At 55.2% G+C, this 25,649-nt stretch overlaps 1 protein-coding gene across 1 annotated transcript in view; it reads left to right on the top strand.

Moving 5' to 3' along the window:
* Window positions 1-25,649, top strand: part of KLHL29 (kelch like family member 29) — a 163,075-nt gene that overhangs the window by 117,253 nt on the left and 20,173 nt on the right. Inside the window, exon 4 of the mRNA XM_023230106.1 lies at window positions 21,191-21,329. Within this exon, the coding sequence (XP_023085874.1) occupies window positions 21,191-21,329 (139 nt within the window). The remainder of the gene's footprint in view (window positions 1-21,190; window positions 21,330-25,649) is intronic.

Here is a 25,649-nt window from a genome sequence, read left to right as displayed (position 1 = left end):
GTGCGCCGGGGAGGGGACCACCGGGAGGTTCCCGGGCGCGCGGAGGTGGCGCGTCTGTGAGCGCCTATTTGCATATGCGCACCCTGGATATTTATAACTTCTCTTCAGCCAGTTCCAAGTTATTGATGTCTTAAAGTGACTTTAATCTGAGCCTTCTTTTCTCCAAATGGGCTTTTGATTTCCGGAGTGATATTATACATGGCTGTAAGCTATTGACTGAGCGATTGCCGTTGTGTTCTCAATGTGCTGATGCTGAAAATCTGCGATATAAATAAACTTCCTCTGGTAGAATCATTATAAAGCACAAGCAGCAGAAATTTATGGAAAGAACAGATTAAATGCTTAGACTTAAATTCTTCAGTGTGCTGGTTGCCCTAAACTGCTGTGTCTGGAGTTTGGGCTGCTGATTCAGGTGGAAAAAATCAAACGGACACATCGCTTGTCGGTGCATTTTTACTATGATGTATTGTGTTGCCAAAAGAGAAAGCGCAAAAGCTGCCATTGATAATCCTGGTTAAAACTTGAAACATAAATTATTAAGACGTGTAGTTTCTTTTCCGAGTGGTTGGGGACTGAGGCGCATAGCACGCTAAAGAAATATAACATCGATATGCACTTATGCATTGTAATGCGGGACATTTTTATGCCCATAATAAAACATTGCGCCTACAACTATGTTTATGAAAGCAACAGATAGGAAGATCCATAATGCCACTTAATAGAGTTAATCACCTCCCATCGGAACGTTTTAAAAAGCTTCTTATTGCATGTTGAAAAGCTCTGACCATAATTAATACAGTGCACACTGTCAGGTGGCAATCAGAGGGCTCAAGGCAGCAAAGGGAACTTTCCAGCACACTGGGGCAGGGAGGGTTCTCAGGACTCTGTCCAGGTGTCTCAGCGCCAGGATTTTAGGTCGACTTTAGCCTCTGGTTGAACTATGTCAAACATTGGGCTCTAGCTGGGGCTTTGGGTTCTAAATTTTAAGCTCTGAGCTGTAGATGTAAATTCTGAGTTTGCTTCTGTCTCTGGATTCTGGGCTTTGGACTGGATCCTGGGTGGCCCCCGCCTCGGTCCCTGGGTCCTGAGCAAGATCACCACACAGAGCATATTTACCCAGGGCCAGGAGGCAGGGATAGATGTTTCCTAACAGTCTGGGGTTTGTTTGCCATCAATTTGATGAGTCCGGTTGACCATAAAAAAGGATCCAGTGGGCCCTCCCAGCACCTCTCCCCTTCCAGCCAGTTTTCCACAAAGGGGAGGGCAGCACCCACTGTGCCCAGGGCTGGCATGTGGGTGAGGGCCAGTCCCTCAAGACAGTAGCCTGCCATGGGACAGACCCCAGAGTCATTGGTAGGGCCAACCTCACCAACCAGCCAGGAGGCTCCGGGGCCAATCACTCCCCTTCCCCTCCAAAGGAGATGCTTTATCTCCTTTTTCCCTTTTCCCACAACCATGGAGTGACAGGAGCCACAGGGAATCTCCCAAACAGCCCAGAAAAGCTGAGGAGGTAAAGGGCCAGCCTGAGGTAATTAAATAATAAAATTGTCTTTTAAAAGTGCACAGAGAGGGCCAGGTGCGGTGGCTCACGCCTGTAATCCCACCACTTTGGGAGGCCAAGGCGGGCAGGTCATGAGGTCAGGAGACCGAGACCATCCTGGCTAACATGGTGAAACCCCGTCTCTACTAAAACTACAAAAAAATTAGCCAGGCATGGTGGCAGGCACCTGTAGTCCCAGCTACTCAGGAGACTGAGGCAGGAGAATGGCTTGAACCTGGGAGGTGGAGCTTGCAGTGAGCCAAGATTGCGCTACTGGACTCCAGCCTGGGCAACAGAGCGAGACTCTGTCTCAAAAAAAAAGAGTACACGGAGATAGTGCTCTCCATGGCCTGGGCCTCTCTCCCATACCTGGGTGGTGACTCGGGTGGCTGAGCTAGGGCCTCTGGTACTCAGACAGGGAATGTTCTGATGTGAGAGCTCTTTTTCTTCCTGAAAAGTTGGAAAAACAAGAACTGGGAGTGAGGACAGTGAGGCCAGGCTTGTCTCCCAACACCACATGGCGGATTTCTCTCCACTGGACTGGAATCCACCGTGTGTTACAACTCGAAGGGCTGAGTTGCCACCAGGGGCCCAGGGTTTGGAGGGATGTGTTGTCACCAGGGCCCAGAGATTTCTAATGCTTGAAAAGTTGCTGTCACAGGCCTTTGGTGAGACAGAATCATACCTGAACTGACTTCTGGTGCCCAATGGGACACTAGTCACTGAATTTCCATCGTGGCCTGAAGGGTTTGACACCCCTCTGCCATCTCCCTACCACCAGTACCCCTGCCAAAAGTGAGACCCATGCTGAAATGGACTTACCTTTTCAACTAGGGAACTATCTTGGTCCATTTTGCATTGCTATAAAGGAAGACCTAAGGCTGGATAATTTATAAAGAAAAGAGGTTGATTTGGCTCATGGTTCTGCAGGCTGTACGGGAAGCATGACACCAGCATCTGCTTCTTTAGAGGCCTCAGGGAACTTCCACTTATGGTGGAGAGCAGAGGGGAGCAGGCATCACAAGGTGAGGGTGGACGGAAGAGAGAGGGAAGGGGCACCATGCTTCTTTAAACAACCAGGCCTAGCATGAACTAATAGAGCGAGAGGCCTCTCAAGACCGTGAGAGCTGCACCAAGCTGTTCACCAGGGGTCCGCACCCATAACCCAGACACCTCCCACCAGGCCCCACCTCCAACACATTTCCACATGAGATTTGGAGGGGACAAATATCCAAACCATATCAATAACCTTTTCCAAATCGAGCTGTATACTGGGTCCATGGGGGACACTGTCCATTCTTGCCCTCTTGGAGGTGAGTACCATGGTGAGACAGGCCCACACCTCACCCCAAGTTGTGCATGAAGTCACAAGGACAACTGGAGAAAATATTGAGGCACAGGTGTTGCAGAGGAAAAACTCATTCTCTGCATCAGTCAGCAAAACTGTACTGAGCACCTACCCTGCATAACAAGCCAACCTCCCTGCCCTCAGGGGGCTCACATTCGAGCTCCCCAGAGCCTCCCAAATGATGACGGCATCCACATCCCAGATGCAGCAACTAGAGAAATAACAAGTTGCACGTGCCTTTTCCAAGGCTGCCTAAGACAGGCTGAGCTACGATCCCCGAAACCAGGGCAGGGATCTCAGGTGGATCTTCAGAGCCACATCCCAACCCCCTTGCCAAGCTCCCTCCACCCCAGGCAGCAACTAGGGAAGTGTGCCCAGCCTCGGCTCGGGAAGGACAGTGTGCGGTGACCCTGTGGGAAGAGAGCAGTTCCTCTCAGTCTTTCTCGGGGACCAAGGCCAAAAGCCAGAAGGTTGCAGAAGTTGCTTATCCTGGAGGCAACAAAGCGAGGGTGCCTTGAAGTTATGGAGATCATGACTGTTCCACAAAGCCTGGCAGAAGGGGTTGCAAATGAGTGCTGGATATGCAAGGAGCATCCATTGAGGAAATAGGCATGGGGCACTCACCTCTGATCGCGACTGGATGAGTTTCCTTCTGAAGTCCAGTGCCTCCTGCTTTATGAAAGTGAGCCTAGGGTATGGTCAGGCAGACAGCGCATGTGGAGCACTCAAGACTAAGTGCTCAACCACAAGCTGGCCCACCCAGACTGGCACAGAGGTAAAGGCAGCCCGACCCTCAGTGGTCACAGCTGTCCTCCCAGCAGCGATCAGGCACCTGGCAGTTGCCAGGGCCCCTCTCTCTCTGCCCAGCCCTGGTGGCCTTGGAGTGCCTGCTGGACAGTTGCTCCCAATTCCTCCCTGGCCAGTGGCCTTGAAAGAGTCCTGAGTCCTGAGTGAGTAGGGGAGGCGGTTGTGGTGGGCAGAGCCAGGCTCAGTGAGGTTCCCTGGGGGACTTCTGGGATGAGTTTGCTAATAGAGACGTCTGTTCTGGGAGGTCGTGATACCACCTGTCATTAACCCAGGCACTCTGCCCGGAGTTCTCACCAAGAATTCGTAGGTGGCTGCTTGCAGGCGGGTGAGTGATTTGCAAGGACCACAAGAATATTTGCATACACGTATGTATGGAAGTGTGTATTTATTTGCATTCGTTTGCATAAATTGCTGGCTCTTTGAGCTGTTGTTCCTTAATTTTATATTTTTGAGTAAATTTCTTTGAGCTCTGAGCACAGATCTGGACACTTCAGGAGTGAGAACAAAAAGGCAAAAACATACTCGTGAATCAGAAACGTAGGGGGTGAAGCCCGAGCCTCTGTATGTTTTTAAAGCCTCCAGGTGAGCCCAGTACACAGGCCAGGAACCAACGCGAGACAGGACAGATGTCAGATGTCAGATCAGCCTCCCTCCACCGGGCAGGTCACCTCACCTCTCCCAAAACTCAAAAGCAATGAGGAATGTGAAGTGCCAGCGCCATGCCAGCCCGCAGCGATCACCCAGCAGGCACTCACCGGGCCCTGCTCAGCATCACCACCGCTGCACGGTGCCATCCTGTGTAGACCCGGCTGCTCCTCCTGGCGCTGCCACCCAGTGGCCCTGCACTCCACCCCTAGGACCCTGAGCCCTTGGGTTGTGAGTGCTCCACACTGGGGCCTGGGGTCTGTTCTGTCTGAGGCACACGGTCATTTCTCCTTCGAGGTGACTTCCAGGCTGACAGTTCCATCACTGCCCAGATGCCTGGGAAATGTATGCTTGTGATCGGGAGACCACGCAGCCCTGCTGGCCTCCCTCTGTTCGTCTTTCCAGGCCAGGAGAGGGCCAGGCACTGAACGACCCTGAAGCTTGCAGGCTTTTGCTTTCCCTTGTAGGCGCTGCCCAGGGGAGAAGAACACTGGATTTCTGGAAATGTCTAAAGCACTTCAGTGCAATTGTTGCCAGGGTCCTGCTCCTCTCTGGTGATTTTTTTCTCCTCCTCCCTGTTTGACATCTTCCCTCCATCATCGCCCACCCAGCTGGCCCAGCTGTAGCATCCCTGGTCACTCTGTGCTTCCCTACCTTGAGTCTCTGCTTGTGGACAGCCCTTCCTCCATGGCTGATGGCTCAAACCCTGTCCATTCAAGACCCAGCTCAGTGCCTTCTATCTCACAGCACCTTCTCCAAGCCAGCACCTGTTTCCCTCAATCACTCATTCAAACCTTACCTGAAACCTGCTTGAGGCCAGAAGCTACGCTAGGCACTGGGGTGCCGAGACCGGTCAGCTGCAGGCTTTGCTTTTGGGAGCTTTCCTGAGAAGTGAGAGCTTTTCGGAGTGGTGAGCAAGTCCATGACTTCCCCTGCCCCGGCGCCTACCTGTGCACCCCTGTCGAGCAGGTGCACCATATTGGAGGATGCTGCTCAGAGCAATGCTGCAGACCTTGCTAACGGGAGACAGAGCAGTCATACCTCAGCCTGCAGAAGTCCGGGGAGGAGGGAAGTGGTTTCAGAAGCTCCAGGGGCAGAGGGGAACAGATAGGAGCTGAAGGGGCAGCTTCTGGTAGCAGCCGAGGTGGCCAAGCCCACTCCTCTCCTGGATCCACCTTTGCTGGGACGGGCGAGGTTCTTCCTGGAACCTCAGGGAGTCCCAGAGCTTGATTTGCAGACCCTCCCGATCCCCCAGGCCAGCCAGGCTGGGGAAAAGGCTGTCCCCAGCCTGCCCCAGGCCTGGCTGCAGCCCCCGCTTACCCAGACCCTCAGATGTGTGTGGTCCCCACTGCTGCTCCAGCAAGGCCCCTCAGGGCCACCCTCTGCCCCTTCCCCTCACCTCCACCCTCCAGAGGCAGCACCCACCCTGAGAGGGAGCCAGCCTGGGCCTCCACAGCAGAGTGTGGGAGCCCAGAGAGCCCGGAAGTGGCACAGCAGGGGCAGCGCTATTCATCACCAAGGCTCAGCTGAGCAGGAAGGCCGTGGCCCATGGTGGGCAGTGGCCACTCCCATGTCAGGCCGAGCAGTACCTTCCTCATCCCTGGGCTGGGGACTGTGGAGTCTAGGAGGACCTGGTCCTGTGTGACCACAGGGGACTGCAGACTCAGCTGGTGACGACCCCCATGCTGCCAGCCTGCAGCATCTCAGTGTCCCCAGGCCAGGAAAGCCCCTCTCTTCCCATTTGGTCAGGGTCATTCCGTCAGCCAGCAGACACCTCTCTGCCCCTGCTGGGTGCTCAGTGCTGGAAGTCCCTGTCCATGAGCCACCCCCGGTCCAGAGAGAAGCAAACAGACTCAGCAGAGTGCTGAGCCAAGTGTGGTGGGACCACAGAGTGGCAGCTGATCTTACTGAATGGGTAGATGTTTTCTGAACGAGGACGAAGGAATTCCTAGGCGGAGGGAATAGCCTAGGTGCCACCCTCCTCTTCCAGGCTCCCGTGCAGCCTCTGTTTCCCTTCTGCACAGTCCTGCCCCACTGAATGGATAACTGTACATGCAGAGAAGGCTCCGAGAGGGCAGAAAGCCAGGTTGTCGCATCACTTCTGCCCCCTGCACAGGGCCTGGCACACAGAGGGGCCCTGCCCCGTGAGCCGCACCCGTGGCCGGTGCTGGACATAGCCTGCTGGGGAGACTGGTCCTTCTCAGCGTTTGTGTTCACGTAGGGGATGGTCCCCCCACCGTGTGGCTGCCCTGCCACCCCTGGTCAGCCTCTGAGCACAGTGGCCGGTGCCCGGCTCATTTAGAGCTGAGGCCCCCAGAACCCGGGGCTGCAACCGAGTACACAGGACTGGCCATGCCAGTGCAGGACAGCAACTCTTGGGTAACTGTGTCCAATGGATTTGTAAAAACAGGGCTGTGGTATTATCACAGAATCTGGTAGGTTCTGCTTCCCAAGAAAAACAGACTGTCAAGTTAAATGCATATGGGGAGGGACCCAGGCAGAGACGGGTGTCAGTAAAACCAGAAGCTCAGCCGAAATGGTAGGGACACATGAATGGTCCCACGGTCCCACGCAGGGAGAATTGAGCCAGAATGCCCTGGAGCATGGGCCATGTGCCCAGTCAGGCCTCTCCTTCCTGCATCTGGAGTCTCAGTCGTGTCGATCGTCACGTGGAGCCCAGTGAGTGCCAGAGGCTGCATAGGGCTCTGGGAGTATCAGGGGAGGGAAAGGTGGTGGCTCCACCTACCTGAGCTGGCAGGCTAACTGGAAGACAGAATTCAGCAGGCAGAGATCCCACACCCAGGAGGAGGGATTGGCCTGGGATGAGGGGAGACCAGGCACAACCTGGGGGTTGGGAGGAGGGATGTCAGTACAGCCCATCTGTTGGTTCTTTCTGGGACCTCAGGGAACCAGGCCGGGTGCCTTCTCCTAGGCTGGGGCACAACATGGACTCGCCGACCGGTGTGATGGGCAGGGGGGCGTGCTGGGCACCGTGCCTGCTACATGGGGGCACCGAAGCAGTGTGCTACCCTTGGCAGGATGAGGGGCTGACTCCCCACCACTGGATGATCCCCCTGGGCCCCAGGCATGACATAGGCCTTCTAAGGCAGACCTGACCCCCTGACTCTGCGCCAGGGCCTGCGGCAGGGGGCGGATCACCTAGAGAGCACAATTCCACTTTCTTCTTTCATGCCTATAAAGATTTTCTAATATTCCTATAATGATGTGGAGATTACTTGTATAATCTTAAAAGGTCGTTAGAAATATGAAAATCTAGAAATGACTCTTGGGCTTTTACCCCCCTGAAATGGCAGGAAGCAGATGTATTGCCCTAAACTGACCCGGGCCAGGATGGGCAGGAGGGGTGGGCACAGAGAACCAGGGGCAGACACTCCTTCTGGAAGACCACGAAGGGCACAGGGTGGGCAGAGAGGTGAGGGGTCTTTACACACACACACACTCATACACACACTCACACATACACACACACTCATACACACTCATACATACACACACTCATACACACACACACACACTTATACACACACTCACACACATACACACACACACACACACACACACGCTCTCTGTCTCCTCCCCTCCCTCCTAACCCCACATCCTCCCCGCTGTGACTCCTCCCTGGGTGGGATTTGCAGTGTTCGGAGCTGCCATTAGCTCATGGCATCTGGGGTTTCCATTTCATTTCCCTCTTTACCTAGGTAACTAAACTGATTGTACTCCCGGCTCTGGTTCACTAATGCTTGCAAATCCTTTAAAACTATTGATTTATTTGCTGGGACTATGGCTCTCAGAATTCTTGGGAAATAATGGCTTTTACTGAAGCAGGAGGAGGAGACCCGTGTTTCCCCGTCTCCTGTGACTCTCTCCTGCCTGCCCCATCCCCAGTTCTCCCTGACTCTCTTTCCACTCCTTCTCTAAGCCGACCTGTCACCTGGTGCAGGTGGCTGACGTTCCCAAAGCCGTAGCTGGCCAGATCTTGGAAAGATTAGGTCTCCAGGAAGAATACAACAAAGCGAGGTTTCATGAGCACATGAGAATTTAGGCTTTGGGTTTGCATCTGTGGCTGTCGGGCTCCTCATCCCTTATGGAGGAATACCATTTCCTCGTCCAGGTCCCTGTAGCCCTTCTATTTCCAAAGCACACCGTTCTTGTGGATCTGCAGCTTTGGATGCTGAAGCCCTGAGGCTGCTCACTCGGCCTCTTCCCAGCCAGCCCCTCCCCACACCCCACAAGAGCTGTTCACCCAGCTCCCCAGGACCCCCAGTGGAGGCCAGTCAGCCAGGGCCTCTGAATGGAGAGAGAGCAGGGGTGGTCTCATGGTAGCTGCAGAGCCACCCACTCCTGGAACCCAGGGCTGCCTGCTGGCTGGGAATGGAGGGCAGCAGGCTCCCAGGGGAGACTGTGCCTGTGTAGGACCCCAGAGGGACTGTCTCTGTGACAGACCTGGCCGCACTGCCTCAATTCCTGCCCCAATTACCAGCCTCGTTCACCAGCCTCCAATATATACCTTTCTGCTTCGCTGTCAGAGCTGGGTCCTGTGGTTGGCATCCCAGGCCCTGACTGGGACAGACGCATGGATATGTCAGGCCTATGACAAATGCCACTTATGGCAGAGCCTGCCCAGGCCCTGAGGGAGCATAGCTTTGCAAGTTCATCACAGCCAACACGGTCATCACTGTCTCTGCACTCCTGAAGGAACTTTGAAGTCTGGGGCCGGAGCACCCAACCAGCCAAGCCCAGGCCTCATGGCCACATGCCAGCTACCAGGGAGCTGCCTCCCCTGGGCCCCCACAGTGACAGGGCCCAGATCCCCACATCTTGGGATTGTCCCCAGTAGGAAGGGGTTCCAGTGCTGAGCAGCCAAACTCACCTCTGTCCACTCCAGTGGCTCCTTTCCCACCAGATTTGAGCTCCTTGGGGACAGAAAGTAGCTTCCTCTCCATGGCCCAGGCCTGGCATGAAGGAGGCCTGTAAATATGCACTGAGGTGCTGAGCTAGTTGATTCGGAGTGACTCACCCCTCTCACGTGTCCGGTTCTCCACTGGAGACAGCCAGCAGTCGCCCCATAGCCCTGTGCTTCCTGGCCCCACTCCCGGCCCCCTGGCCCTGGCCACCCACCCCTCTTTCCTCAGAAGGCCTCTAGCACCACAGCTGACCATCCTGCAGCTCTCTCATCCAGCTCCTCACTGTGGGCACCTGTGTCTGCACTGAGCTGTGTCCTCCCCCGGGACAGGAGCTGTCTTGCTCACCTCTTGCCCGCGCTTCCTCCGCAGCTCTCACCCCACCCCAGCTCCAGGTGTCGGCCTGGGGCCCTGTGCCTTGTGGCACCTGATGATATGCTTTGGGTGCTTGCCTAAGGCCTGGGAAATTCAGAGGAGGTGTCAGAATGGGCTGGAATGGCAGGGGCAGCCCAGAAGAAGGTAGCTCATGATGGTGTGAGAAAGAAAGCCCCAGGCCAGGGGAGCGTGGGGAGGTGGGCCCCCATGTGCAGGGGCAGGCCACTCGCAGCTGCTTTCCAGCAACCTTTTCAGTGTCAGAGACAAACCTGATGCGGGCCCCCCAGCCTCCGGTGGGAAAAAGAAGACGAGTTGGTTTGCTTGGTTCAGTGTCAGATACGGGTTTGCCTTGATCTGCAGCTTTTCCCTCTGCTTCTCATACGCAGAGGCCTCATACTCACACACACATATACAAGGGCGTAGACACGCACCCATGCCACATGCTGTCTCCCACACACAACTACACAGACACGGGCACAGACACACACCCACACCACGTGCTCACATGCACTGTGCACACGAAGACACACATACACCCATCCTCACACACACAGACACAGACACATACACAGGGGTGCATGCATACATCCACACCACATGCTTGCATGTACATACACATACAGGCACGTACACACCCCCATACCACATGCTGTCTCTCTCACACACACACACATACACGGGCACATTCACAGGGGTGCATACAGACCCCCATACCACATGCTAACACACACACACACACACACACTCTCCTACATGGGCACATACACAGGGGTGCGTACACAGACCCATACCACATCCTCTCTCTCTCACACACACACACCCCTACATAGGCACATACACAGGGGTGCGTACACACACCCATACCACATGCTCACATGCACACACACCCCTACATGGGCACATACACAGGGGTGCATGCACACACCCACACAACATGCTCTCACACATACACACACACACATACATTGGCACACATACAGGGGTGCATACGCACGCCCACCTACGGGCTTGCACACACCGTATGTTCACACCCACACCTTTGTACCCACCACATGCTTGAACATACATGTAGATACACATGCGTGCACACAGCCATGTGTGCACACAGCACATGCCAGCCATACCAGTGACCTTCAGTCCCTAACGTGGCCCTCTTACACCTCAGCCTGTGTGTTCACATCTCGCCCCTGCAGCTAGTTGGGGCGCTCCTGCTCACCTTTTGAGTCTTCCCTTGACCATCACCCTCCCTGTGGACAGACACTCTCCTCAGCTCCGTCGGGTAGAACCAGCCATCCCCTCCTCAGTGCCACATCCGCCCAGCACTTGCCCCAGTCAGACTCCTCTTGCAGGGCATTCCAGGCAGACACACGCTCTGTGAGTGTGTCTCCCGTTAAACTGTGAGTTCTCCCAGCTCTGCACACGTGCCGATTTCCATGTGACCCCAGCACCCCCTTCTCCCCCAACCAGTGCCCGGCACACAGGAAACAGCAGTTTTAAGAATAAACGAAGGGGCCAAACAGACACAAGCCATCTGAGGTTCCCAGAACTCGGGGTCTGAGTCTGCCTCTGAAGGAGGATGTCAGGGCCCCAGCCCCACTCAGCGGTGGACGTCGTCAGCTGCTCCAGGGCACCCTCTAACCTCTATAGAGCTCCCCTGGCGTTCTGGCCTGACCCCAGGGCACTCAGAGCTCTCCAAGGTGCTGAAATTGGCTCTTGCATTTGGCCCCAACTATCTATCCTGGCTTCTTCTATCCCTCCAGCCAAGAACCACCCCATCTTCCAAGAGCCCACCCTCCAATGGAAAAGAAGCAGTACCTCTAAATAAATAACGCTGTAGACAGAACAGTTATTCCACATGAAGACATGGAGGGCTATGAGCACGGGGTAGGAGTGAGACCCACCCACCCTCACCCCCACCCCAGACATTGGATTCAGCTCAGTTTCTGGGGCCAGATTCGAGTCTCTTCCTCTTCTGGCCCTGAGGATCAAGGCACCTCAGGATACCCCGCTCCCTGGTAACAAGTTCTAGCCAGCTACCTCACAAAAGGATGGTAGGGCCACTCTGCCCCTAAATGCCTGCCCCTCTGTCTGCTCCCATCTGCCTTGGCTCCTCACCTGGCCCTCCCCCAGCCCACTTTCAGGCTTCCAGGCCCCACAGAGCTCTTCCAGGTCCTGCCTTGACTCCCCTGGATGTTTAATTCCCCACACAAAGTCCCCTCCACCTCCAGCTCCGGCCACTCTAGAACTCTTCACACTACTGGCCTTGACCCTATTTCTCACCCAAGTCTCCCGAGCCCTGGCCTTCTCCCAAGGTCTCTCAGCCCTGCCCTCACCCCATGACATGTTCCTCCTCTCCTGCTCGGAATATTCCCATCATCCCTTGGCCTCCATCCTCCAAGCAGGGGAAGGAGCCAAGTGGCAGCCTTTTCGCTGGAGGCAGGAGGGACTACATGCTGCGAGTGTCAACCAAACCAGGCACTTGCTCCAGAGGCAGCCACGGAATTTGCCCATGGCCTTCCCTGCTTAGCTCAGGACCCACCCCCACCTCTGCAGTGCCCACCCTCTGGCCAGGCTCCTTGGGCTGGGGATGGGATCCTGAAACTCCACCCCCGTCCTCCTCCATTCCTTCCTAAACAAGAGACCGTGCCCTTTGACTCCTACTCTGAGCCCACAGGGCACGAGCGGTCCAGGAAGATGATCTGTTTTTGGCTTTTTTTGGGGTGGGGGGTGGTCGGGGGGTAGATCTTATGATCCAGGCAGCTAGGACCCAAAGCCTGGAGAGAACCCTGTTCTGCAGAGTGGCCTCAAGGGCTCCAGGCTGCACCTGTGTTCGGCGGCTGCTGGGGTGGTCACTTCTTCCCAGGAAGACCATTTAAGGCTCTTCAAAGCCGTTGGAGCTGAACAGATAATTAAATCTCTCCCCGAGGAGGACCTAAATAATTAATGTGCCAATGCTTTAGCAACTGCAGATTGCATACGAATTGCAGAGTTATCGCCGTTATTAGCACCAATGTTGCCTGAAGTTAGAGGGGCTTGACTTTTACATTCTGTCCATCCGATTCCACACAACTGTGGTATTTCAAATAGTTTCAGTGGATCACATTTGAGGGAATGTCATCTAACCCCCTAGCACACATCTGCATGTGGTCTATAACCCACAATGAATTCCAATCAGAAAGGAACTTTTTGTGCAAAACATGGTGCCAGGTGTTCAGGGGGCCAGAGAGACAAGCCCTCCAGAAGATCACAAACTAGAAAGGAGATGGACAGACAGACAGCCATTCCTCCGTAATAAGGCAGCCAAAGGTCTCTACTCCAATGAAGGTACCAGGCCTCATGGGACCACAGGAGAGGGTGAAGTTAATGGCAACTGGGGAATTCTGTAAGAATTTTTGGAGGATGGGATTTTAAGCGAGGCTGACAGCCAGGCATGGTGGCTCACACCTGTAATCCCAATGCTTTGAGAAGCTGAGCCAGGAGAATCACTTGAGGTCAGGAGTTTGAGACCAGCCTGAGCAACATGGCGAGACCCTGTCTCTACAAAATAATAATAATAATAGGGTGAGGCTTAAGGAATGGATGGGACCCAGGGAAGCAAGTATAGGAGAAACCTTGGCCAAGGCAGAAAGAGAAACATTCAAAGTGAAGGAACAGGATGAACTGGGTGTGAACTTAGAGTTGGGGGATGTGTGGAACATGATAGAATATGAAGCTGTGAGCACAGGCCAGGTCAGGTCATAGAAGCCTGCAGGAGCCCACGGTAAGGAGTTTGGAAATAAGGGATCGAGGCAGTCGTTGGTCTGGTGGACCCTAGATGAAGAAAGAGCTCCCACTCAAGGTCACAGGAGGATTGAGGTGAATCTGTGACTAGATCTAGGTCTCCCAGTCGCACTACCCACTGCCCAAGCTGGCAGCTGCCTCTGTTCAGTCCTTGGACCTAAGGGTCAAGGACATAAACCCAGGGAAGGAGAAGGGAATATTTCTGTTAGTTTTATGATGATTTCAAAAAATGTTAAGGAGAAAAATAGAAGTGAATTTTCTATCATCTTAGAGGACATGAGAATGTTCCAGCTGGAAGGCAGTCTTCAGTCCCACCCACACCCACGGGTGTGCAGCCCTGGGTCAGGGGCTGTAGGCACAGAGGGGACCTCTGGGGCCAGATATCACTGCTCAGTAAATAGGCCTTGTCATCCAGTGTCATCAGTTTGGAAACGGCAGACTAGTGGGAGAGGTTGTGACCGTTCCTAGGACTTTGGCTCCCTTTTAGACAAATGGCAGAAATTCCCATTTGGACAACAGGAAAGCCAGAAAGGCTCCTCACTAAAACCCTAAGTCCAGGCAAGAAGTCCCAGTGTTTCATGGTTCCTAGGAGGGTTTGCCTGCATGGGGCCTCAGGTGTCACATGTCCGACTCAGGCTGGATGAGGGATCCACAGGTCCCGCCCACAGGTGGTTTCATTCTGTCTCACCTGGAAGCTGGAGCCTGCTCTTGGCCTCCAAGGTTCATTCTGAGGCCAACTCTTCTTTGGAAAAGAAGTAGGGGAAGAAATGCGTATCTGATCAGACGGGGGAGGGAGGGCAACATTCTGCTCGGGAGGCGCGTGGAGCAGCAGCGGGATGCTCTGTTTGCGTAAAGCCTCCATTTGTCCCCACAGTGTCAGCATGCGTCGGCCTCACTGCTCCTGGATGAATTGCCCTATGGGCCTGCCTGACACTGTCTTCGCTGGGCTTTCTCAGTATATTTCACAACCGCTCTGAGTTTATAATTTTTTCAAGCCTTTTATCAAATATGTGTCATACATACCAATGGGATGGGAAGCATTTGTCACCTAGCTGGGTTCTTACTTGAGCTCTGAAAAAAATGATTTGGCCACACAACCTTTCTCAAGGCTCTGATTTAATGGACTTCTCTGCGGCAAAGCCACTGAAATTCTTTGCCTTTTAATATTGACATCTCTTCCTCTTTATTACCATCTCACACAGCCCTTATAGTCCAGCCGGAACGAGCCCATTAGTCTCTGACAAATAACTTATGTCATTTGGTGAAAAATATGCAGAAGTTTGGCTGCAACTTCATCTCCAGCCTTGGTTCTGTTTGTGGCTTCACTCTCCTCTAGGCAAAGCATCCAGCCCCAGGCAGGGCCTCCTCAAGTCCCCATTCCCTCATGCCCATTGCTGCTGCATCCACAGAGCCATTTTATACTAACCGCTTAGAATGAACGGGGTTTGAGATGGGTCGCTAGAGGGGATATCTGGTCCATAACTCGGGGGTGAGAACTGAATGTGAGCCATGGCCTCAAGAAGCTTTGCTCACTTTCACTCACTCTCCAGGGACCCCTGGCACCACTGCCACAGGAACAAGCCTGGGCTAGCCTGTTGGAGCATGAAAGACCATGTGGAGGAGAAATGAGCTGTCCCAGACGAGACATTTAGACCAGCCAGTCTCTGCCAATATCAGCCAGGCCTGACCTAGATCCGCTGAATGTAGCCCAAACTGCCAAACCAGAATTGCAGTCTAAATAAGTGCCCATAGCAGCATTGTTTACGATAGCAAAATGGTGGCAGCAACCCAAGTGTCCATCAAAGGATGAATGTTAAACAGTATGTGGTATCTACATACAGTGGAATATTAGCCAGCCGTAAAAAGGAGGGAAATCCTGATGCATGCTACCATGTGGGTGAACCTTAAGGACATTATGCTAGGTGAAATAGAGCCACTCACAGAAGGACAAACATTGCATAATTCCACTTATGAGGGTCTAAAATAGTCAAACTCACAGAGACAGGAAGTAGAATGATGGTTGCCGGGGCTGGGTGGAGGGGAGGGGGGCAGTGGTTGTTTGTTTGTTTTTTGTTTTTTGTTTTTTGTTTGAGGCGGAGTCTCGCTCTGCCGCCCAGGCTGGAGTGCAGTGGCCAGATCTCAGCTCACTGCAAGCTCCGCCTCCCAGGTTCCCGCCATTCTCCTGCCTCAGCCTCCCGAGTAGCTGGGACTACAGGCGCCTGCCACGTCGCCCGGCTAGTTTTTTGTATTTTTAGTACAGACGGGGGTTTCACCCTGTTAGCCAGGATGGTCTCGATCTCCTGACCTCGTGATCCGCCCGTCTCGGCCTCCCAAAGTGCTGGGATTACAGGCCTGAGCCACCGCGCCCGGCCCGCCAGGCTGGTCTTGAACACGTGACCTAAAGTGATCCGCCCGCCTTGGCCTCCCAAAGTGCTGGGATTACAGGCTTGAGACACCGCGCCTGGCCAGTGGTTGTTTAATGGGTATGGAGTTTCTGTTCGTGAAGATGAAAAGGATTCCAGTGGTTTGCCCGACAGTGTGAATATACTTAACACCACTGAACTGGACACTTTAAAATGGGTACATTTTACCAAAACTTAAAAAAAAAAAAAAAAAAAATAGAGCCTCAAACTGTACTAGCAAAGGTGAAACCAACACAGGGAACGTTCCCCGAGCGCTGGAGTCCATCATCTATTCATGCTTTGTGTGTCAGTTAGCTCTTGCTGTTTAACGAACAATTCTAAATTGAGTGACTTAAAATTGAGTGTTTCAACAACAGCCACTTATTTAGACTGTGATCCTGGCCTGGCAGTTTGGGATACACTCAGCAGATCTAGGTCAGCCTGGCTGATACTGGCAGAGACTGGCTGGTCTAACTGTCTCATCTGGGACAGCTCGTTTCCGCTCCACGCGGTCTCTCATGCTCCAACAGGTTAGCCCAGGCTCGCTCCTGTGGTGGTGGTGCCACGGGTCCGTGGAGAGTGAGTGAAAGAGTGCAAAGCTTCTTGAGGCCATGGCTCACATTTACACAGGGTCAACTTCCACCACATTCTGTGGTCCAATGCAAATCACAAAGCCAGCCAAGATTCAAAGGGTGGGGAAATCATCTCCACCTCTTGACGGGGGAAGCTACAAAGAATTTTTGCCATCCATCACACCGGCTATATATATGCCAGGCCCTGTGCTGAGTGTTGAAGATAAAAATATAAATAAAACACAGTCTAGTGCAGGAGGCAGACATGTAAATAAATAATTACAACTCCTAGTATCTATAAAGAAGTGAGCACAGGTTGCTCTGCCAGCCTGCGAGAGAGGGTGGAGGGCAGGGGTATGGGAGGAAGAGGGGAAGGAGGCAAAGAGGCCCAGGACAAAATAACACTTGCCCTGGTGGTGAAGGATAAATACTGCTTGGCCGGATGGAGGAAGGGGATGGAAGACCCAGGCAGAGGGGATGGAGACTTGGAGTGGGGACATGTGTGGGGTGCATGGAAGCTTCGCTGGGGAGCAAAGGGCCCCCTGGGAGTGGAGGAGGAGCTGAGGGAACAGGGAGACCCCCCCAAAGGGCTGTCCTGCCCCTGCTCAGCCCCGAAGGATTTGTGCGGCCGGAGGCTGTGAGGAGCTGCAGTGTGGAGGTGGCCTGGAGGGGGACAGGCTGGAAACAGGGAGATGTCCTCAGAGGCTGTTGCAGTGACTCAGGTGAAAGATGAGGGCAGCTCACTCAGGGTGCTGAAGGGCCCGGGGCAGGAGCGGCTGAGTCCTGAGAATTCTAGGAGGTAAAAAGATGGGACTTGGTGTGACGAGGGGTGGGAGGAGTCCGGGGAAGCCTGCAGAATGCGGGCGGTGGACCGTCTTCCATGGGAAGAGAAGCTCCATGCTGAGTCGAGCATCCTGGGCGTGCGGGAGGAAGTGGGAAAACGGGCAAAGAGGCCTGGGACAAAAACCTGAGCCTGGGGGCAGCCACTTCAGTGAGCAGCGCCAGGGTGTGCAGTCCCACAGACGCAGGCGGGCGGCCCGCTCAAAGCCGAGGAGACCCAAAAACAACCCCTGGGGCTGGCCAACAGGGACGGGTGCTGAGGCCGAGTCTTCACCCCACCTAGTAGGCTCAGCTGCCAGCACTCCGGTCGCCAGACCCCAACGAGCCTCCATCCAGAGAAGGCCATAGGGTCTCTGGGCCGTCTTCTCCCGCAGAAACCTGGAGCAGCAGAATAGTGCAGGGTAGGGTGCCAGGTGCTTCTGGAAAGCCACTCTGAAGACCCAGCCCTGAGGCCTGCAGACCTCCCCACACCTGGGAACAGGCCTTGTTGTTGGAAGGCCTCCTCACAGCACCCCCACACACCTCACTTGGAAACTCCTCAGAGATCAGGGAGTGTCCTTTGCCAAAACATGGGGCAGGGAGGAGGGCAGCCTGTGCCCAGCGGGTCCTGGTGCCCCCTTGTGGATTCTGGGTCTGCCGCCCCCCAACAGGCACAGCCTGAGAGCCTGCTTTGCCAGCTGGGCAGGCAGTGGGCAACAGCCCGCACACACCAGCCGATCGATACCTGGAATGCACTTGGGGCCTGCTGGGAAAAGGAGTCCCCTGGTGAGCGCTTTCATAAATTGACAAATTCTTCTGAAAGTGAATAATCTTCCCCAACCATTAAATCCAGATTTCCACCAAGTGAGATTCAGAAAGAACAGAAAGCACCTACATTAGGAGGGGGACACCTGAACCTCCAAGCGCCTTCCAGGTCTGGCTGCAGAATTCCTGGAGCAGCAGGTGTCACGGCCGGGGCTGGGGCTGCTGATAGAATCACTGTCGGGACCGCGATTTGAAGGGAAGGTCTTCAGAAACCCTCGGGATGCCTCGGGCCCAGAAGGAGTAGGCATGTGTGTGCTGCTGTGTTTTCCAGGCCCCTAAGCACTGATTAACTCAGCAGGCTTGTGGGGCCACATCTGTCACTCTCTGCAGTGTGACACCCAGGGGGCTACCGAGCAGTTATCGCTGCCCTTCTGTGCTAGAGGAAACAGAGGCTCAGAAAGCTGGGGTAGCTGGCCCAGGGTCACACACCAATTAGTGGCAATGCTGGAACAAGAACCAGGATCCAGGTCTTGAGAATCCCAGCCCAGAATTCTCTCCCCTCCCCTACCACTTCACTCAACAAGGTGGCGTTATCTACCTCGCTCCACTCAAAAAGGTGATGTCATCTACCTGGCTCATGGTTTGGGCATTAATTCAGCTGATGACTTTTTGGAGATGGGTGTGAGTGTGGCAGCTGAGCCTTATCCAGCCTGGCCCTACAACTGGCCCTGTGCTGTCTCCCCTGTGCCCGGGCTGTCTGCAGGCACTGCCAGGCTCTCTCCAGCCCAGGCCTCTATCCACTGCCTCCTACCCCAAACCCCGGGTGTCCCACAGGACTGATCTTCTGTGGAACTGATCTTCTAGTTCCCTCCCTTCCTGATGTCCCACCACCATCCGCTCCAAAATCCCGTCAATGGTCTCCACGCCTCCGCCTCCGCCTCCGCCTCCCCGCTTCTGCCTCCGCCTCCCCGCTTCTGCCTCCGCCTCCCCGCTTCCTTCCTGCACTGAGCCCCACAGAGTCCACACACTCCTGTTTCTCTGTCGTGCTGCTGCTGTGTAATTCTGGCCTTCTCACCTCTCCCTTGGAAAGACCGTCACCGTCACCAGCACTGCACTCTCCCCCACGCTGAGCTCCCTGTGTGCCTGCCACATGCTGTCTTACGGAACCTTCAACAAGTGCGGACCCCGAGGCTCTGGGAATGTAGGTCCCCTTTCCCAAGGTCACACAGCTGATAGGAGGCCCAGTGCAGGTTCACCCTCAGGTCTGGCTTCAAGGGTCAACTCTCCTCACGGCACTTCCTTGCCTCCCATTGGCTTCCTAAGCCACTCCCCATCCTGCCTCTGTGTGGATTTGTCTGAAACCCAAGTCTCACCTCACCACTTCCTATCCAGAACCCCCTGTGGCTCCCTGGTGCCCTGGATGAAGCTGGAGCTCCCAGGCAAGACTGTTGCGATCTGGCCCCGCCCACCGCCTCATTGTGTTCCCTGTTGGGGCCCTTTTGTCCACCTGCACCAGCCCCCTCGTGCTTCTGCGCCCTCCCGCACCCTCCCGCTGGTGATCTGAGCCTGTTGGTCTCTGTCTTAGCTCCCACCCTCCTTGCTCCGGGTCTGAGCTCGCCCCATGTAGATCCTTCCTGAAGTCCCAGCCAGAGCCCCCTTCCGCACCCCTGGAGATGCTCTGCTACGACTCCAGACTCAGCATGACTTGGGGTTGGCGGGGTCAGTGATTCGGCCTTGCCCATGGCTCCCAGAAGGCAGGGCCCCCGACCCCACTGCCTGAACATGCATGTGGCATATTCTCCAGGAGCCCCTCCTACTATCTTCCTTGGTCTTCAGCAGAGCCCAGTGTGTCCTCACCAAAAGGGCCTGCCTGGCCGTCAGGGAGCAGAAGCAGGATCCTCAATCCCCATTTTACAGATACAGAAGTAGAGGCTGAGAGAGGCAAAGGGGCTTGGCCAAGTGTCAGAAGCAGGGCTGGGGCCAGGAAGAAGTCCTGGCGGGCAGCCAGCCCTGGCCCATGTGGACAGCGATAACCAATGACGCTGGAGCATGGGCGATGGCAGGGGGTACTGAAGAGCAGGGCTCAGCTCTGCAGGCCACCCTCTCCCATACATCTGCTAAGGGAAATCGCCTGGCCTGAAGACAGGTCATTCTGGCCCGAGGATCAGGGCCTCTGATGCACAGCTACGAGCAGCATTAAGGGCAGTCCTGGGGGCAGGCAGATGAGGCAAGGCTGTGGGAAGCAGTGGTCACCTGAAGGCCCTAACTTTTGCCAGTGAAAGAGAGTGTGCAACCCCAACAGGGTGGCTGGCAGGCTCTTCCCTCCTTCTCCTTTCTAAGCCTTGGGGTGGGTCTGGGAGAAGCTTCTGACATCCCCAGGTCTGGAGCCCATGGGCCCGGGCACTGTCTGTGCCAGCCCCAGGTCCGAGACACCGGGCACAGGTAGGTGCGCAGCAGAGTGGGAGCCTCCGAGGCCACTTCCTGGGACCTGCTGGGCTGTAAAGCAGGCTCTGCCCAATGTCAAAGCCCCAGGAGAGGGTGGACGTCCTGAGAGACTCGCCTGGGACATGGGAGGAGGCGCAGAGGGTCCCTGTCCCTTGCTTGCTTGCTTTCCCGAAAAGTCCCCACAAATGTGAAACAGAAGGAGGTGTTTGCCAGGCCTCCCATGGCCCCCTCCTTTCTCGGGGTCCACTCCCATGCCATGGCTGTGAGTGTCTAACATAAGGGACGCTGTTTTTGCAGGTTTTGTGGTTGTGATTCCTTTGAACCATATCCAGCCATCTTACATCACAATGCCATGCTTGACTTGGTCTCCAATACATCGGCACCCATTGGCATTTGGAGAACTTGCTCCGTGGTTATTTAACAGTTTTTAGTTGTCTGTGATAATGTATTCTCTATGTTTCCAATCGTCAGTATGGGAATCTCTCCCCCAACCTTTCAATTTCTGGGTTTGATTTTTTGTATCATATTTGGTTTTTTTGCTTTTTGAAGTTGTGATGCCTTTGGTTATTAGCCCCTCCCAGTGGCTGCTTGTTTATGCATTATGTTTGTGACTTCTTTTGACTGTCAGTGTTGAGCCAGTCTTGCCAAGAAACAATATCAAGTATTTCCTATTTCTCTACTTCTTGAAAGAAAAAAAAAAATACTTTTTTTAATAAAAAAAAAAAACTCTTAATGGGAACCTGGCCCTGTCTGTCTTCTCTGTTCTGCAGAAATGTTGAAGGAATTGAACCAGCAACGCAGAGCGAAAGCGTTTACAGACCTGAAAATTGTTGTTGAAGGCAGAGAGTTTGAAGTCCACCAAAATGTTCTAGCTTCCTGCAGCTTGTATTTCAAGGACCTGATTCAAAGGTTTGCCTTCCTTCCAGCTGTGGTCGGGTCTGTTCCTTTGTAGGACGCTTTTGTGTCGCTTTTCTCTTCCCCTCTCTTGCAGGTTCCTGAAGCGTGACTCCCTGTCACAGAGCCAGTAGCCATCTCTCCTCCTCCTCCTCCCAGTACCCTCTCACACACAGCCTCAGAGCAGCCACTGCCCCAGCATCTGCCCCCAGCCACAGCTTTGCTGGTCACCAGGGGCCTCTGCCAGCAGTAGACAACACCCCGCCCCACCCCTGAGATCCCAGGTTCTCAGTGGCTCACAAGCCCTCCCTGAGATTAGGGGGACTGTAGGCTCCATTTTAAGGGATCACTGCACACTGCCCCCACTGGACCAGAGCAGGATCCCCAGTGCCGTCGTCCCTGCTGTCAGTGATGACTAATGCCAGGAAAGCACATCGATCAGGCCGTCCCTGCTGAGGAGCACAGGGTGCCCCCCGGGGCCGCTTTTCCCCAGCCCAAGTCGGGGAGAAGAGACTTGTAGCAAAGCCTGGGCCACACTGCATGTCTGATCCTTGTGCACTGAGCCCAAACCGGCGCTGTGGAGCATAGACCAGGTGTGTCCTAAACACGGTCTCTCTGAACCCTTGCTCCCTCCCTCCTGCCCTCTGCCCTGGCTATTTCTACCTGAATGAGTCTTATTGGTGCATGAGCATCTTCTTTTTTTTTTTTTTTCTCCATTATGTTGATTTTTTTAATTTGTCTGCTTCATACCTTTGCAAAGAAGTCAGGGGCCACCTTCCAGCTCCGTAGTAAGGGAGAGCAGCCAAGGGGCCAGCCCAGGGTAACGCTCACATTTCTCTCAGCCCTCAGCAGATTAACGCCGCTGCTCCTCTTGCCTTGCAGCCTCTCCGGGGCAGACGCTGAGCCGGGACTGTGCTCAGAGGGAGGACAGGACCTCTGCTTCCCAATGCCGTGTTTGGACTTGCCAACTAACCCCGGAGTGACTGTGTTTTGTTTCAGGATGGATCCCTGGCTGGCATCTCCTCTCCGATCCGCCCTTTCACATAGAGCCCAGCTGCCCTGTGGGCGGGCTCTGCCTGGCCACATGCCGGCCCTCAGCCTCGCAGGAAGGGGCAGGCTCTTTGGGACTTCCCATCTCATGGACACCTCGGGTCTCCTGCCCCCGGTGCTTGGGCTCTCTCTGTCCAAGCACAGGGGTTAGGGGCATGTGGTCTGGGGTGAAGGGACATGTCTAGTGCCCTCACCAGGCCGGGGAGGACTTTGTGCTTCCACTCTTGACAAATCCTGGAAGCAGGGGCCCGCATCTGGCTGCCGGATCACGGATGAGCGTCCTAGGGTCTTGGGCCTGGCTCCAAACCAGCTGGAGAGGACAGAAAGGGGGCAGGTCAGTGCTGAGCGGCAGCCTAGTCCCCAGCTAGAACGTGGTGGGCGAGAGCAGCACGGGGCCCTCCGATGGCTTTCAGAGACCACACATCGAAAGCCAGACTTGCAGGCAACAGAGAAGAACATGTGCTAGGTGGGAACCCAAAGTAGTGACGGCTTCTTGGGCTGATAAGAGGGAGGAAGAGCATTCCAGGCCGGGGGTGGGGCATGAGTGGGGAAGGGCAGGGTGGGGCAGGTGGCCCTCCCAGAGGGGGCTGCGCTGGGGCAGGCAAGCCTTGACCCCATGCTAGGACCTGGGCATGGTCTGAGGTGGGTAATGTCAAGAGCAGTGAGGAAGGGACACCCACCTGAAGGCGGGAGAACAGTAGGATGTGTCTCGGTGGCCCTGATCGGAAAGGATGGGGCTGGAAGAGAGAGGACATCCCCGCCTTTGCAGCTGGGAGACCTGGTCCTACACCTGACTCTGCCACTTGTCCTGTGACCTCAGACTGGTCACTTCCTCTCCTGCACCCTGGGCTTTCTCATCTATCAATCAGAATTGGTTCACATGATGCCCAGGTCTCCTTGCAGCTCTGACACCTCAGAGTGATGGGCAGAGGATGGGCAGGACCAGGACGGAGAGGCTTCCCACATGCAAGCACCAGGACCCAAGAAGCTGAGGTGTCATGGGCACCAGAGGTCACCGGGAGGAGAGCAGGTCCACAGGCCAGCGTTGGGAAAGCTGGGGAGATGCGCAGTTGAGCATCTGGCGTGTCAAGCTGAACAGCCTGATGGACGCCCAGGTCCCCAGGTTGGGCCGCCTGTAGGCAGCCAGGTGCATGGATCTGAACCCAGAGAGGTCTGAGGTTTGTAGAGTCGGGGCTGGGGGGCCTTCAGCATACAGGAGGGTCACACAGGAAAAAGGAGGGGAAGCCAAAGCCAAGCCCCAGGGTGCCCTGTGACTGAAGGTCGCCGTGTTAGTTTGCAGCCACAGAGCACACATGAACATTGGTGCTGATGAGTGCAAACAAGTGCCTTCTCAGGAAGAAAGCCAAGTCTTTACAGGAAGATGGTTTCCTTTCCCGCCGTGTAAAATCATAGAGAATTTCACATTCTTGGTGGTCAACAGAGAAGCTGAGGTCACCATGTCTTTTCAGTCTCCTTCACATCCGTGACCCTGGAGACTTACTGTGCAGCGGCCGGACTGGCCCAGTGCGGAGCTGTGGCCCTGCCCTTTGACCCCAAGCAGTGGCTCCCCCCTCAGGCAGCTGCACTCTTGTAAGGGGAGGGAGTAGGGACCATTTCTGGGACCTCTGTCCTGGTGCAGACCTCTGTGGGGATCAACATTGGCCCTCCCTGGGTGAGCCCTGCCAAGGGCAGGTGACCCCTCCCTGCTGTCCCAGCATCCCTGAGCTTCCTGTCTTGGAGGCTCAGGCTAGACTCCCACCCCCAGCCTGGGACCGGTGACATGTCTACCACTCCAGCCCCAGGGAGGACAATGACCCAGCATCCGAGCCTGGCAAGGACGGTGCCTGCCAGACCCAAGCCCAGTGCAGACACTCTGCCCTGGAGCCACAGGACAGAATGTGGGAATCCAAGTCATTCACTCGCTAGTCACTCAGCAAACACACAGGAGCCCCTCCTGGGGCCGAGACTCACACCAAACACCAGCCGAGCCCACAGTCTGGTGGGGACATGCTGCAGACAGGCAAGGAGACAAGCGGAGATGACGCTTCAGAGACTCGTGGGCCAAGGGCCTGGCTGTGGGGGAGGGGCATTCAGGGAGGCTCCTTGGAGAGGTGGCATCTGATGTGGGTTATGAAGAACAGGCATCGGCCGGGCAGACACGTGGGGAAGAGCAAGGTCGAAAGGCAGGAGGGGGTCTCAGGTCCCACAGGTGACTCCACGTTGCTGCAGGGCCAGGCATGATGGTGGCTTGCAGGGGACGCGGCTGGAGGGAGGCTGGACCCGGGTCACAGGAGCCTGGGGGTGTTGTGACCAGATGTGTGTTTTGTAAAGATGACAGTCAGACCGTGAGTGGGAGCGCTGGGTCTCAGTGTCCTCTCCCAGGGTGCAGCCAAGTCCCTTTGGGTTTGGCTGCCCCCCGTGGCCATGCAGAAGGGTCCCAGCAAAGTCCTGCCCAGAGCCCCACACCCTTCACCCTCTTCCCTGAGCATGTGTGGGTGGCAGCGCCTGCCACCTTGCTTGGTAGACAGGTGTGGCTTGGTAGACAGGTGTGGCTTGGAAGCCAGATAACGAGACTCCCATGTCTCACTTTGGATGCTGGCACAATGGCATGACCCACACCTGTCACCAAGTTACCAAGGGTGGGCCTGAGCCACACAAATCCCCAAGACCCAGGGAAACTCGTGCATGCCCATGCATGTGTCCTGCAGCTGAGGACATGCACAGGTGTTCATTCACGGGCAGAGTCCTCTCTTCTGAGCAGAGCTGGGTACCAGCCACCTGCCCCGGGCCTGTGCCTCACCTGCCGCTGCCCATGGATTCCGCCCATCGCTCCAGACAGTGCCCAGTTCCACCTTGCAAAATGAAACATCTGACTGCCGAGGTGCGTGAGGGTGGATGAGCGCCTCCGACCTGATGTCTGAAAGGAAGGGCATTTCTAATCCTGGATGAGTCCATGGCTTATGGTGGGATTGCAAACGTCCCGGTAGTTGGACCTAGCCATTCCTCTGCTGAGCAGAGCCTACGTCCCGAGCTCTGGTCTCTCCTGGGCACCCCCGCCCTGAGAAGGAGGAGACTCCAGGAAGCTCTGGTCTGCTGACAGACCCCATGGGGCCCGTGTGGCTGGGCAGCGCCAGCCTGCCCCTCACTGCGCCCCACCCCCCTTTGTCAGCTTCATAGAGAAGGTTAGTGCTGCCCGTCTGCCCTGCTGCAGTCTCTCCAAAGCCACGTCGTGACCTGGTGGGCCAGCAGCACCCCAAGCCATTCACTCCATGGAGCCCAGTAGGA

The sequence above is a fragment of the Piliocolobus tephrosceles genome, chromosome 15 (genome assembly GCF_002776525.5).
Source record: "Piliocolobus tephrosceles isolate RC106 chromosome 15, ASM277652v3, whole genome shotgun sequence".
Taxonomy (NCBI): domain Eukaryota; kingdom Metazoa; phylum Chordata; class Mammalia; order Primates; family Cercopithecidae; genus Piliocolobus; species Piliocolobus tephrosceles.
The sequence above is the reverse complement of the archived record's forward strand: the minus strand, read 5'-3'. Positions and strand labels throughout refer to the sequence as shown.